This window comes from Xiphophorus couchianus, chromosome 5, assembly GCF_001444195.1.
Source record: "Xiphophorus couchianus chromosome 5, X_couchianus-1.0, whole genome shotgun sequence".
NCBI lineage: Eukaryota > Metazoa > Chordata > Actinopteri > Cyprinodontiformes > Poeciliidae > Xiphophorus > Xiphophorus couchianus.
Genome location: NC_040232.1, coordinates 14,411,725 through 14,427,223, shown reverse-complemented (window position 1 = coordinate 14,427,223; position 15,499 = coordinate 14,411,725). Strand labels below are relative to the sequence as shown.

Genomic DNA, 15,499 nt, shown 5'->3' with positions numbered 1-15,499 from the left:
CATTTTAAAGTAATAAAAACTTGAAAAGTGTTGCCTAACTTTTGCATTCAGTCCCTTTTACTTTGATACCCATAAATAAAATCCAGTGGGACAAAGAGCCTTCTGCCGTTGCTGTATTAGTAAAACGTTTTGTTGGTATGTGGAAGAACATTAGTGAGCAAGCAGCAGCAGACACTGCGTCAGAGAAGGTGGTGGCAGCATCATGATCTGCTTTTTTTTCCAACAGTAAAGCAAAAGCTGGTATTTAATTAATGATGTGTGGAAAGATTTGAAAGCTAATTTTCACAGGCCCTCTCCATCCATCCAGCCAAAAAAAAAAAAAGTACTGTATGTCTCATATGAAAACCTGGTAGAGAGTTACTGTGGACCCCTGCCTGTTTGTGGATTCAGTGTTTCTGTAACTTATTCTTCCGTGGAACATAGCTCCATATTATTTGTGGAAATTTCACCAATATTTTTTGTAGAGCAAAATATTTGGGGGAAAAAATGCAGCTCTACAAAAAATAACTAAAAAAGGTAGTGGCTTTGGACAATACAATCTCCTAACATATTTAGTATCAAAGTAAGAAATATCTCTAAAACAGGCTGTCAGCTGCCTCTTCCCCATCTGTGAGCCAGCTGTTCATCAGAGAGCAGACAGCTGTGCCACGGGATGAAAAGAGACATTATTGCTTGTGGCATTTTGCTCCTTCATCCAAAATAATAACGTACAAAATCTGACTCAGACTGCAACTGAAATAATCATCCTTGATTATTCAGCTGAGCAGCAAACTATTTTTAAAGTTTGTATCAAGCGGCTTGCTACAGAGAAGTCATGTTCCCATTTGCAGCATAGTCGTGACGGCTGTCAAAAACATTAACATTCAGGATTACTAGAGGGTTCTGATGTCATTTTAAGACTGTTGAAATGATTTATCCTGCAGTTCCAGCTGTGAGAGGTTCAGCGCCTTGCAGGAATATTCATTTATGTTGCTCTGTCTCACAAAATTCAAGTGGAATGCATCAAAGTTTGAAGTTCGCAGAAGAGAAAATGTGAGAAAATTGAAGGGACATGAGTTTGTGGCTCTGTGTTGGTACTAATAAGCTCTATGAAGTGTGTGCAGACAGGTGCTGACCTCTTGGTTGGTCTTCCTCTCTGAGCTCAGCGCTTCTTGGACATTGTTCAGTTCCGCTGCATGCCTCCTCATCACCTCCTCTATTGCCTTCCGCACCTGCTCCTTCAGCTGCTTTCTGTCCTCCTCAGCCTTCTCTGCCAGTCTCTTCTTCTCCTCCTCCAGCTTCTGCTGCACACTGGCCCTCTCCGCATCGACCTGCTCCATGCTCTTGTCCAGTTGGGACCGAATGCGAACCCGCTCGACTTCCAGTTCTTTGCGCAGTCGGTCCACCTCTTCCTCTTTCTCCCCCCTGAGACGTTCTGTGATCTCCTCCACTTGTTTCTGGAGCGCTTCCTTTTCCTCGTCTCTTTCTCTGCGGATTTTGCTTCTTTCCTTCTCAAACTGGTCTTTTTCTTGCTGCCGTTCCTTCTGCAAGCTTTCCCTCTCCTTTTCCATCTCCTTCAGCAGTTTGTCCCTCTCGTCGTCGGCATGCTTCTGGATGCGACGCAACTCCTCGGTCTGGGCTCTCACCATCTCTGAGCGCAAACTGGACAGTGCTTCAGCATGCTGCAAAAATTTTATTTATTCAGCACATGATGGGTTACATCTCAATGCTAGCTAGTGCTACCTACTACAGTCAGTAGTTTTCGGGGGGGGGGGGGGGGGATTTCTGGAACAAACCAGAACATATCAGGTTTTTATCTAGAGCCTTTCTCAGAACTTACTTGGTACTTACTGGAACTAGCCACGTTTAAGGGACACTAAAGTATTTTAGGGACAGATAGTGAGTTCTTAAAGGACCACATTCATACCCAGAACTTACCAGGTACTTTGATGAAATGCATTGGTTACTTTCTGAACTTACTGAGCACTTCTAGAAACCATGTTGAATTACCTGACACTTTTTCATTGGAAAGTTCCAGAAAGTCTTTGTTAGGATCTGGGAACATCGTTTTTTTCCTCCGTGCAAATAATGGTTTGTTCTCCGAAACTGTGTATCAAAGTAACAAGTAAGTTGGAGAAACGCAGGCAAATATAAGCTTTGGCTTCAGCTTATTCCCTTCTTTGTAAATTAATGGTTTGTAAAATAATGTTATATATAGTTTTTTTTCTTTTTTTATGTTGTAAATTTACCAAAATAAAGCTAATCTGAATATGAAAGTCATTTGTACATTTCTGGAAAAGTAGTGGGTACATTTTAGGAACGTATCTGGTAAATTACTTGACAAGTAATAGTTAAGTTCTGTGAAATGTCTTGGTGAGCAAGCAGAAAGGTCAGGGGCAGTAACTAGTAAGTAGTAGGAGAGTCCCAAAGGTTCCAAGAGAAAACCTTGTAAATTCTTGAAAGTACTGGAAATTTCCAAGAAACCTTTAAAAAAAAAAAAAATTCCAGATAGGAAACTTTTATGTTCCATGTAAGCAAAGACCTATCAAACCTGTCAATTTTGTGTGAGCGTGTGTCTGCAGGGGTGGGCGGGCGTGGGTGTGTGTGCGTGTGTGTGTGTCACCTGGCGTATTTGTCGGGCGTGGTCGCTGTTTCTGCCGCTGCTCTGTAGCTCCAGCTCTCTGTTCCTGCTCTGCAGGCGGTTCACCTGGCTCTTCAGTTCCTCCAGCTCAGCACACACACACACCTCACAGCACCCACGGTTCAGCAGCTCCTCTAACACACACACACACACAAATTACCAAAGTGAGGGCAATCATGCCAGGAAAAACAAACTTCCTTCAAAGCAGGAAGATGAGCTGTTCAGCTTCCAGGCAGATTGCAAGAGTTTAAACCTCTATATTACATTATAATGTAATGAGCAGGACAAATTACACCTCATCAATGAATTATGACATTATAGCAAAGTAGATTTCAGATATGAGAAGCTTCAGACCTTCAAGAACCCATTGTAATTCATCATTTGATGAGTAATGGATTGCCACATACCTTATTGGAAATGTTATTAATGGAATCGTGCAAAACTGGTCTGAAAGTGTTAATTTGTCTTACTTTAGGTTAGAAAATATTATGTAAAAATGTAAAAAAAGTAAAAAAAGGAATCAAAAATGTTTTGTAGATTTCTTCAAGAACCTGGCAGAAAAGAAACAAATGTAGAAAAATCTAGACCTGAAAAGGTACTTGCTTTGGTAGAGACACTGGAATATGTGATCCTTTTTTTTCAGCACTTTTTTATGCTTTGTACCATGAAACCTTCATGAAGCTGTTTTTCTTTTTTGCATGGTGTGTGAGAGCTGTGAGGATTTTAATCATCTGTTTATGTTGTGGGAGCCTAAGGTAAAAACAACCTTAATATTGCAGTGAACAATGGAAAATTATTGAGCTCAGAATAATTTGCATTTTCTTCCAAACAAACCTCGAACGTCTACTTCAAGATCCCAAAAAGTTTTCAATTTCTAAATAAATTTCATTTCCTTAAAAAGAAATCATTATTAGTCTGAGTTATCTATATAATCATATTGTACAAGATATTTATGACCAGTTCAATAAAAAATATTGATATTTCTGTATATTTGGAGAGTGAATTAACCAGAATTTGACTAAAGACCTTTTCAATATCTGTAAGTTGTTTTTTTTAAAAAGAACATAAATGTGAAATAGAAAATATAATATTATCTACTGAACTATGGCTGCTTCTCAGCTTGACGCTAACAGTCTGAAGTTTCCCTTTACCTAACCTTTCATTTGCAGCCATGTACAAATAAGCAAAAACTTCAAAGTCTAATTGTTATGATCATGAAATAGTAATTTGCCAGATGAGTCCAGATTTTGTGAAGCGCAGTTTTTCGAAGTGATAGCTCTTGTAAGCGAATAAAATCCTCAGAGAGAGAAAATGTAAAACAAAGGGTGATTTTAGCGATTTACAGCAGCTCAAACTGGAAATGTTCCTACACCAGGAATAAAACGCTACATTAGCAAATTTGAACTAGTCTGCACTTTTAGCAGAGGCAGCTGTAAAGTTGTCTCTGACTAACAGCTTTGGCGTTAGTATGCTAAATTTACGTTAGTGGAGGTTGCAGCTGTATCGGTCTGCCTGATCAGCAGAATCAGCCGATCATGCCGTTGCAACACAGGCAGCTATGCAAAAGTGCAAAGATTTTCTCCACTCAGGGCATACTGAGTGCAGAGCTGAGGCAGCGTAACACCTCAATGGTTGGCAAAGAAAACAAGCTAAAAGTGTAGACATTTAATATCATCTAATCTTAGTGTTGTATCATGTTGAACTGAAAAATTCCGATTTATAATTTAAATTGTTAATATGTAACAATTTTAAATAAATTGGGGTGCTGCGTTATTAGTCTTCCACCATTCTGAGATTTTACTCATTTCTTTACACACAAGAAAATCTCAATTTTGTGTCTGAATGTTATGTTAAAAAAATTAAAACTATCCCTTTCAGTAGCTAAATTTTGACTCATATAGTGTTACATGTTTTTCAGATGTTTTCAATTTATTTATTTATTTATTGTTGCTGTCTAAAACAATAGTCTAAATTATAATATTTTTTGTAGATTTTCAATGATACAGTGTTTTTGTTTGCTTTTTAGAGAATACGTTTTAAGAAAATATGAAATATGTTATGATGAACACAGTTACAATTTTAATTGGGAACCAAAACCTTTTACATTTGTAATGTGTTAAAGTTGTTGGTCCTAAATTGGTAATGTTATTGAAATCTGAATCACTCAAGAAAACTCTACTTGGTGAATCTCCATTTGATGCCATTTATTCAATTCAGAATTTTTTAAAATTATTATCGAGGTTACAAGTTACAAATGTGTTGATGTAAGTTATAAAAGGCACTTACTAGACGCTGCTTATGTTTGCTTTAGTACATTTTGCAGTGGCTCCCTCAGTGAGGGTCTGAATCCCACTTAGGGTCATAAGTCATTAAAGGTCCGGACAGCTTGAGATCCTCATCAAAAATCAAAGTAAACCACTAAATTTAATTTATTAAAAGTAACATTTCCTGTTGGTTAAAAGTCAGATATTTTGGGGGGTTTTGCACTGTTTGTGTTGGGATACTTTGACCAACTGGAAGAGATAGTTAGTAACTCAAAGATCAGAAGCAGCCAGTGTTTCTTTGATTCTTCTCTAATAGGGGATTGGCAGAGAAAACACTGAAAATAATTTTTTTCCCCCTCTATTTTTCAGATTAATGGAAGGTTAGGAATGCTCTTTTAAATCAATTTCCTGTTGGGTTAAAATCTACTGCTTCTGTAAAAGAACCTACATTGCATTTTTTTTCTCTTTGATGTTTTGTAGTCTATAAAAGAATGCCATCTTCAAGGCCAGACTTTAAAGAAAGCTACAAATTGGTATCAGTCAGAAAAAAACCTGACCGGTGCCTGTCTATTTGTCTGAAATACTGGGGTTAAGTCATCACAAACATCCTATATTGTACTTTTGTGAAAAAGGGCAAACTGAACAACTACCTGCTCTGCTTTGCAGCTCGTCCTCCTGCAGCAGCAGCCTCTCCTTGGCGACAGCCAGCTCCTCCTCCGCCCGTTTAACCACGGCCTCCGCCTCCGACACCTGCTTCCGATCCAGCTGCAGCTCCTCCTCCAGGTCCTGGAGGGAGGGATGGTGAAGGCCAGAAGGGCAAGTGGAGATTGGGGGAGGGGGGGTGGGGGGCGCACAGGACCAGGTTGGAAAAAAACACAAGAAAAGAAGAGAAAGAAAAGATGACTGAGGGGGAGGAGAGGGGGAGTTCAACTGCAAATATGACACAGATGCAGAGAGAGTATTGGAAGAGGATGGATGAAATGTGGTGAGTCAGGGAACTCTCCTGCCCGGCACTGAGGCTTTAATGCTCTGCTGCGAGGGCTTATGTCAGCTCCGTGCCAGCTCTCTCAGGGCTTCTTAATGCTCGTATGGGAGGTGGTAATGGTGGTGCTGCAGTGCATCTATCCTGCTCGAGCTGCTCATTAGGAGACAGTTGGCACAGGGAGCAGCACTGAGGCAGCCCCACCCCCCACCGCCTAACGTTTTACTTTGATATCACTTTTTCCCTTCACACACTCTGGTTCATGATGATAGACAGCATGTCCGTGTTTCTTTGTGCATCTGTGAGGCCTGAAATCATCGCGATGAATCGATTATTGAAATAATTGTCGTCTAATTTAGTAATCAATTAATTGATATCCGGAGTACACAGACTAAAGACAAATGGCCATTTGCTGAAAAAACATATTCAGAGCAGTAAATAAGCCAAAGACTGTACAAAATACATACAGTATGGATAAAAACATCTTTTTCTGTCAATGCGTTTTACCCAAAACTCCTCAAGTGACCTAGATTTAGCTTCATCCGGTTCACATTCACTAGAGGAATGCTAGATTGTTGCATCTTCTGTAATAAAAGGTTGATCTTGTTTTTTGAAAAGGTATTTGAAGTATTTGTTTATCTGTTTATGTACTTCTAGTATGACAAAAATCTTAAGCATTAAAATTTAAATTTATAGAATTTCTTAAAGTCCAATTAATCAACTAATCTCCAAATTGATGACTAAAATAATCATTGGGTGCAGGACAGTACCTGTATTCTCTCCTGAAGCTTCACTGTGTTCCTTTTGCTCTCAGAAAGTCTCTCCAGGTGACCTTCGACCTCCGCCTCAGCCCGCTTCACTCTTTCCCGCAGCGCGCTGTGCATCCCCTTCTTCTCCTCCTCCTCCCTCTCCTCCCACCTCTGCCGCTCCTCTCTCCACTCCGCCTCAGTCTTCTTCCTCATCTGCTCGTTCTCCTCATGGAGGTCGTTCACTTTTTGCTCCCACTGCTCCCGCTCTTCTCTGACCGCTCGCCTCTTCTCCTCCTCCGCTCGCTCCCTCTCCTCCTTCAGGACCCGCAGCTCCTCCAGGAGGGCTTTCACTCTTTCCAAGTCCTCCTGCTTTTCCTTCTCCTCGTCCTCTCTTTCCCTGTCCTCCTTCCTCGTTTTGTCCTCGTCAGCCAGTTTCTGGAGCTCCTCCCATTTGGCGTACAGGTCCTGGAACTGCTCGCCGGCGGCCTTCAGGTCTTTGCTCAGTCTCAGGCTCTCGTCCTGCGCGGCGCTCAGGTCGGCCTTCGCCTCCAGGAGTCCTTCCTCAGCAGCCCGGAGTTTCTCCTGAAACTCTTTCCTCAGCTCCGCCTCGGTTTCGCGCTCCCTCTCCTCCGTCTGGATGCGGAAGAACTCAAAGTCTGCCTGAACCTGGAGGGGCAAAGGATGAAAGAGTCAGCTGCACTTTGCACACACACCTTTTACTGCGGCAGCATAATTTCACCCTGAAACGTTTTCAAAAAGCCAACCTTTAATTTGAGTGAATTTAGACAGCGGGAAGAAAAATAACCACATTAAGAAAAAAAAAAAGAAAATCTCCAACACCAACTGTTGGAGAACTGCAGCAAATAGAGGAGTTACCAAGTTTCCATGACAACCATTACATGTTATCTACATGGCAAAGATTGCTTGGAAAAAAAGCATCTTCTGTGTCACCACCACAAATGCAAATAGTCTGCGAAACTGTTTGATTTGGTCAGATGAGACTAAGATGAAGATTTTCAGCAACAAACACTTCAAACGGATTTGATGTGAAACAAATTAATTTGGGGAGAAAAACCTCAATCCCACTGTTAAGTAAGGTGGAGGCCTTTGGCACCTTGTTAGGGTCAACCGCTTAGGAAAACTAGATTATATCCAGCTTATATCCTCTGCCAGTAAAATCAAAAGAGGTTTGCTCTTCAAATCGAGATAATGATCCAAAATGTTTGTGCAAATTAATACAGAAATGATTCTCTAGGAACAAAATCAACATTCAATGCCCATCTACCATCTCTGTCCCCCAGATAAAGACCCTGTAGAGAATCTGTGAGGCGCAGACCCAAGCTAACTTTAGATGAACAGCTAACATTTCTTTACTGCTGAAAATCAAGATATATCTGCTGTACTTGAATGACTTGTTCTCTTGTCTTTCCCATTTTTAAGAGATAAACGTTCCTATGTGATATTTATTTCTTTATACAATGTGTATTTTTCTTGAATTTTTAAAAATATTATTTCACATGATGAATATTTATTTTTTTGTTTTGGTACAGAATTATAGTGCTGAAAAAAAGAAGCTTAATTTAAGTCCTTTTACGCGGGAGCACCATTTGCAATGTCTGATATGGAGACATTAAAGAGCTTTTCTCTACATCTCTATAAGAATGTTGTGATAACAAGATACAAAGGTGGTAAAGCTTAATCATAGATGTTTATAATGTAAGAACTATGGAGACTGTGGAGCAAACAGCATGGTGACACTTTAAAAAAAAGCCAGGCTGTTGCCATACAGGCCAGCTGGGAGCAATGTGGTGACATTCACACAGTACTGATTATGTGGCAAAAGATCATTATCAGGAAGCACCACTGAGACCAGGGAGGTTGGAGCCTCATTTATTTCCCTTCCTTGGAAATCTAACTGTACTGAAAATAGCTTTTTCCAGATAGTTGCTGTGGAAATATAATGGCATGCACAGTGAGATCATTTTTAATCCAAAAAGATTAACTAATTATATTTAAGCTCTTAACATCAATTTTGCTTAGAATGTGCAATGTGCAAATTACTTTCTTGCTAGATGCTGAACAAATATCAGTGAGGCAAACAAAAGCCTGACAATAACTGTGACGAAGTGATGAAGATGCAGACATTTCTGGTTGTCTTCTGTCTGTTTTACCTCGTGTGTGTTAATGAAGGAGTGGGGCTGTAAACCAAAAGCCTTTCTCATGGCTAAAATCTCCCACTCTTGAGGCAGAATTTGGTCTGATGGAACCAAAGTTCTAAGAGACATGTTTGGCACAATAACAACACAATGAAAAGCACCCTAGAAATACTATTACCCCAGTGAAGCATGGTGATGGCAGTTTACTTTTCTTAAGGAGGAATTGTGCTGAGGTTAGGCTACTGAAATTGAGTCAAAAGGTGGTTGAGCAAATATTAGTTCAAGGTTGGAAAACACTGATTCAATCAGGTTATTGTATCTTTTATATATTTTTTTCCATTGCTGATTTGGAAAAAGAAAACACTTTCTTTACACAACTACTTCTCTCCATCGAGAATTTATTGAAGTCTACAATGTGCTTGCACAAGTTGAGCTTGTTCAACTCACTGCACACACACACTGCACACAATATCCTAAAGAAGGAATTCATCATGCCATAATCTATACATGTTTTGTACAGCGAAGACTCTCTGAGACTTAACCTCTCTGTCTCTGTGTTGTGTTAACCTTGATCCCTTCTGCTGCTCTGTGTGTGTAATCAGACAGATTGTTGATGCTCTTAAAGCCTGTGGCCCTTAGGCTGACCGTTGAAGCAAGCACCTCCGCCTAGTAGTCTGTGTCAAAGTATTGTCTAGCTTAATGTAACTAGCTGCTGTTTCAACCTCTGAAGTATTCACACTCTCCCCTACAAGGACTTTTTTTTTTTTTAACCGTAACACTCCAGCAGATTTTCTTCAGTAAGACATGTTTGTTGCATTATAGTTTGCCAATTAATGACTGAGCTCAACCATCTTGGACTGATTCATTCAAATAATATTTAAGTAAATTTAGCTGTTGGTTGTCGGTCGGGCAAATTCAGTTGTTAGGGAAAAAACTGAGATTCTAAACCTTTGTAAGAATGGTTTGCATTTTCCCAATTAATATTCACAAAAATCCTTGTGTCTCTTTGCTACCTGTAAAATTTTAAAAAGAGTAGTGCAAAATGTTTAATTTGTTTGGATTTGTGATTTCAAAGCAGTTGCATCACTAGAACAAGTTTTGCTTGTTTGTTTAGTCACTATCTGTCCCTAATTTAGCCTTCTTCTGATTTAACAGAATATGAGAAAATCCAATTATAAAAACAAAGATGACACACAAAATATTGCAGATCTAGAACATTTTCACTTGAACAGGGTAATAAGAGGTTTTATGATCATTTTTAACTTGTATTTATTTTACTTGTATTTTCCCTCAATATTACATGATATTTATGGTTTGCACAAGATTTCACTGGATAATCTGCTGCCCGTCTCTAACAATCTACGTATACGATCTACGAGGCTTAAATCTACGTATTTTTTGAAGAAATGTGACAATATTAATCACATGAACATCTCTAGTTATGTAGACATTGCTGACCCATGGCATAGTGTAAGTGTGATGGGACCTCTTATGCCAAAGTTGACCCATAAGCTGTTTCATTTATTTCAACAAAAAGGAGAATAGGAGGACACACCTGAGCCCCAACTCGCTGCTGCTCATCCAGAGACTCCTGTAGCTCAAGGAGGCGTGTCCTTAAGACCGACCCCTCTCCTTCGTGGCACGTCTCCATCAGGATGCGGTGCAGCTCGTCATGGTGGGCGTGGCTTAAGGCCTGCAGGGCTGCTTCCTGCTCCTCATTCCTCATGTTCAGTGAGTAAATCACCTGGAAAGTGTTAGGAGAAAACAAAAGAACAACAACTTTAATTCACAATATACTTTGTGTCTTGGCTTCATTTACAAAAGAAGAAATCAGGACTCATAGCAATTCCAGTCAAATATGCAGGAAAGCAAAACCAGATGACCTAAAATGCGTCATGATCTTGTGCACAGATATATTTACTTTCCTGCTTATTTAATAAAAAGAAAATAATAACAAAGAGTTTATTAAAACACATGTGACAGCTTCTTTTTTAAGGGGTAGCAATGTCGGGTTTGGTGGGGGGTTTTTCAACCAACATGTATTTTCCAAATGCATATCAATCAATCAAATTTCAATCAAATTTTATTTGTATAGCACATTTCAGCAGTAAGGCATTTCAAAGTGCTTTACATCATTACAAACACAGAAACACAATGCAACATAGAATCAACAATCAAAACACAACATTAAGTCAAGTTCCATCCATAAATTTGTAATTGATTACGTTTCAAATACAATCCTAAGCAGGTGGGTTTTTAGTAGAGATTTAAAGGAAGTCAGTGTTTCAGCTGTTTTACAGTTTTCTGGAAGTTTGTTCCAAATTTGTGGTGCATAGATGCTGAAAGCTGCTTCTCCTCGTTTGGTTCTGGTTCTGGGGATGCAGAGCAGACCAGAACCGGAAGACCTGAGAGGTCTGGAAAGTTGATACAAGAACAGCAGATCTTTAATGTATTGTGGTGCTAAGCTGTTCAGTGATTTGTAAACTAACAACAGTATTTTAAAGTTTATTCTTTGAGCTTTAGGGAACCAGTGTAGGGACTTTAAAACTGGTGTTATGTGCTCTATCTTCCTGGTTTTAGTGAGAACGAGAGCAGCAGCATTCTGGATCAGCTGCAGCTGTTTGATTGATTTGTTGGACAGACCTCTGAAGACGCTGTTGCAATAATCAATGCGACTGAAGATAAACGCGTGGATGAGTTTCTCTAGATCTGGCTGAGACATTAGTCCTTTAATCCTGGAAATGTTCTTCAGGTGATAGAAGGCCGTCTGTGTGACTGTCTTTATGTGGCTCTGGAGGTTCAGGTCAGAGTCCATCACTTCTCCCAGGTTTCGAGCCTGATTGCTGGTTTTTAGTTGTAATACATCAGCAAATTCAACGCTCCTAACTGTTTTTACGTGACTTTCATTAGAAACATTTGTGTTAATGTGTTTCCCAGCAAATAAAAGGTAAGGAAAAAGGTCATATTTATATAGCAGAGTTCTGTAATACACGATAGTGTTGCATGTTTAATAGCACACAAATTTGCCAAAAAAATGTCAAACAGTAAAGCTCCAGTATTCTGCTAATGTACCGGTACACAAATGTTGACAGTAGCCTTGATAAAAGAGTAAAAACTTTGGTTAAATATTTGTCAATTTTAATTTTATGTTTGGTCAGTTACTTTTTGAAAAAAAGAAAATATTTTTTTAGAGCCTTTTTCTCTGTCAAATGCTCTGAAATTGAGTTTGTAGACAGTTGGTGGGGATAAGGGCTGGTCTGACTTTGATGAATCCTCCACAACAGGAGACAAGCAGCAGTGGGGAGGAGAATAATGGGAAAAAGGACCCCGTTCCACAGCCCACTGAGGCCAGTCCAGGATGAAAATGTTTCTTTGATCAAACGTATGGTGAACCAGAGATTAGGTAGTTTTTGGTTTGTTTTATTTAAGCATCACATTAACACAGGAATTGTAATTTCAACATTTACTAAAAACCTGATTCACTGTATTGTGCTGTTGCTAAAAGCGTCCAATTTGCGAACACTATTTACAGGTTATTATTCAGACTCAGCTTTGATATTGAACTTGTCAGGTTGAGCCTTAGGGCTCAAAAGATGACTCTAAAGAAAATACGCCTTCAAGAACAACCCAAGTAAGTTACCGTCTGATAAGTAGAACGGGCCAGTACTTTCAGAAAGCATTAGAAGTTCAGTCCACAAACTGAACTTCAGTGAACATGTCACCATCACACTAAAGCATACAATGTTTATATATAACATTTATATATGTTATATATAAATTGAGCCTCATCATCAGCATCAGCCCATTCTTCTCTTCTGCTCCCCGTGTTTCTTCACTAAACTGTCACCAGCAAGAACAAACTCATTAAAACCTCACACATACCATCCAAGATAGTACATCTTCCCACTCCCAGCCTGACTGACACAGCCTGAATCACACAGCCACCAAACGCCCTGCACACACCAGAGCAAATAGTCCTGACCATCCTCTGAACTGGTTCTTCACTTTTCTCCCATCTGGCTGCAGAACTCCAGACAGGAAAATGGCCCAGTTTAAGAAAAGTTTTCCCGCTCTGCTGTCATGACACTAAACAAACCCCTGTGACGATCATTCGTTCCCCTGTATTCTAATGCATCATGTTGACTCTGCCCACCTGTCTCTTGTGATGTGTATAAGAGGATGGATAATAGGAGGAAAGAAAAACTACTTTATGCAGTACCTCTGAGAATGGAATGATTCTAAGGTATGAGTACAGGTGTAAATATTTTTAATGTCATTGCTGCTCATTTCAGCTCAAACCTTAGCCAGTGTAGGCCTGATTGTGTAACACTCCTCTCCTACAGCACTAGCTAACTGAATAAGGCAACACGTTGGGTGATGAGATGCATAAATTGTTTGGCATAAAGCAAAAATAACCCAGAACTAAAATCAAATGTTTTTGGACGTGCTGCATGCTTTTCTTTGCTTTATTTCCCCCCATATCCATGTTCAGTTACATGAGCAACGACAAATGTTGAAGACAAAGTTCAACATGAGTTGCACTAAATTACCCAATGATGTTTTGACTGTGTCCTGAGAAAACTCCAATGTCCATAAAGGTGGGCATATATTTTTTAATCTCTTTATTTATTTATTTATTTATTTATTTATCAGAGCTCCATTTCCTCAGCAGCTGCTACCAGTACACTTCTTAAACTGACTCTAAAGAAGGAGCTCAATACTGAAATAAAACAGCTCTCAACAGTTGAAGAAGTTTCATTGACAAACTGTATGTAGTATAACTCTGACCTTGTCAGCCAGTACAGTCCAGGTTTACAGACATCTGAGTCTGCGTATATATGTCTGTCATTTCTCTTCCCTAAATAGAGGATTATCATCCACTGTGCATAAAATATGGCCTACTTCTCGCCACGATTCATTTTAACCTCTAAGCAATGTCACCAGTGTCATCATGATCTCCTGGTGACCCTTACGTCTCACTTACCCACTCACAGAGATGTGTGTTTGTGTGTGCATGGATACATGAGTGTATGCAGGAGACACATGGGCTCATATTTTATCCAGACGCCTCTCTGTCTGCAGCGCGCCGCTTGCGCAGCACTGCCGGACATTCTCCTCGCTCTGTGGAAGGGTGGCATGTTGCCACGCTCCATTGCAAACACATTCCCGCTGCCTTCACACAAACATGAGCAATACAAATAATAATGTGCAAATGTTCTTTTCCTGACATCCGACGGTTTTGTCAAACAGACATTGGTGGGGAATGTGAGCTGGTCTTTCTCTTTCCTCTCTGTGCCAAAACGTTTTGCTTTTTAAATTATGACTTGTGCCATTCGGAAATGAATCGTTTTCTGAAAGGGTGGTGCATGATTGTCCTCACAAAGACAACTATTATGGTAAAGAAATAGAAAAGAAAAGAGGAATGTTTGGCAAAGATTTTTCTCAAACCCATTCATTAACTCTGTCTTCATTAATGTGCCGGTTAAATAGCCTGGAGTCTTCTGGGAAGTTACAGTTTTCAAAATATTTGGAGGACGGCTGCAGGGATTCATTCTCATTCAGCTGCAGAGGCATCGGCGAGGTCAGTAACTGACGTCAGCTGATGCAGCCTGGCCCACTGGTGCACTGGAATCTGCCCTGTGGGGTGGAGGGTGAATAATGTTGAGGTCATGGATTTGAAGACCACTCAAGTTGTTCAGTGCCAAACGTGGAGGATCATTTGTTTTATACTATCTTATAAAAAATATGTCTTTCTCACAGTTACTTTACTAGAAGCAGATTTTTTGCACAAGTATAAATATATTTATCCGTCCTGAACACCCACAACGTCGATAGACATGCTGTAGTTAAAGTCAAGCGGTGGCGTAGCTCTAAGCCGTCACTTCATAACCAAATTTAAGTTGAAGTTAAGTTGAAATAGCAGATCTCAGCCGCTTACACCCTCCGGCTGAAATATCAGGTTTTGAGAAATAAACAAATCTGTTACAGGGTGGATTGCAAAAGAGTTAAAAAGCTGCAATAACAAGGTTGCATTAGTGTGCCCAACCTCAGGCTGTTGCCTTTTTAAAGCATCTTGTGATTTATTTTCAGCAATCAGTCTTATTGGGTAACTCTTGCCGTCAATTATATTGAACCTGCTAATTAAAAAAAGACATCCATCCCAGTGTAGTCTTCCTGACATTTGGCCATAACTCTAATAAGTTAGGCTAACACAAAAGTAAGTCTGTACATCATCAAACAAACACCATCGTTTGATGATGTACAGAGAAGCATGATGATGAAAGCATCATGATCTGGGGTTACCTTTCTTCAGGCAGAAGTTAAGTTTTTCTTGGTGAAGATGAAGATACAAACATTTCCAATAATAATCAGTATTTAATCCGATTCCAACCGTTCATGTTTCTGTGAAACAATTGGCGATAGAGATTAGTTTCATTTTTCAGCATCACAGTCCAAGTCCACAAATCCTAATCAACAAAAGAATAATAGGATGAGAGAAATTTTTTGAAAAAGAGAAAAAAAAATTGTAATGGTCTAGAAAACCTGTGAGGTCATCTGCAGACATACAGAAAAGGTAATGATTTAATAAATTAAATCATAATATCCTATATCAAAATTTGTTTAATGTCCTGAAACATTTAACTGTGACAAAATAGCAAAAACAGAGAAGAAAACATGTAAGGCAACTACTTTACACAACACTAGCCAAGAATAAGATCGGTTTTATG

At 39.5% G+C, this 15,499-nt stretch overlaps 1 protein-coding gene across 2 annotated transcripts in view; it reads right to left on the bottom strand.

Moving 5' to 3' along the window:
• fam184b (family with sequence similarity 184 member B) overlaps positions 1–15,499 on the bottom strand; it is a 34,619-nt gene that overhangs the window by 11,057 nt on the left and 8,063 nt on the right. For both annotated transcript variants that reach the window (XM_028017232.1, XM_028017231.1), the window contains exons 2-6: positions 10,327–10,515; positions 6,637–7,281; positions 5,535–5,670; positions 2,603–2,754; positions 1,116–1,661 (exon numbers count right to left, since the gene is read on the bottom strand). In XM_028017232.1, the coding sequence (XP_027873033.1) occupies positions 1,116–1,661; positions 2,603–2,754; positions 5,535–5,670; positions 6,637–7,281; positions 10,327–10,515 (1,668 nt within the window). The remainder of the gene's footprint in view (positions 1–1,115; positions 1,662–2,602; positions 2,755–5,534; positions 5,671–6,636; positions 7,282–10,326; positions 10,516–15,499) is intronic.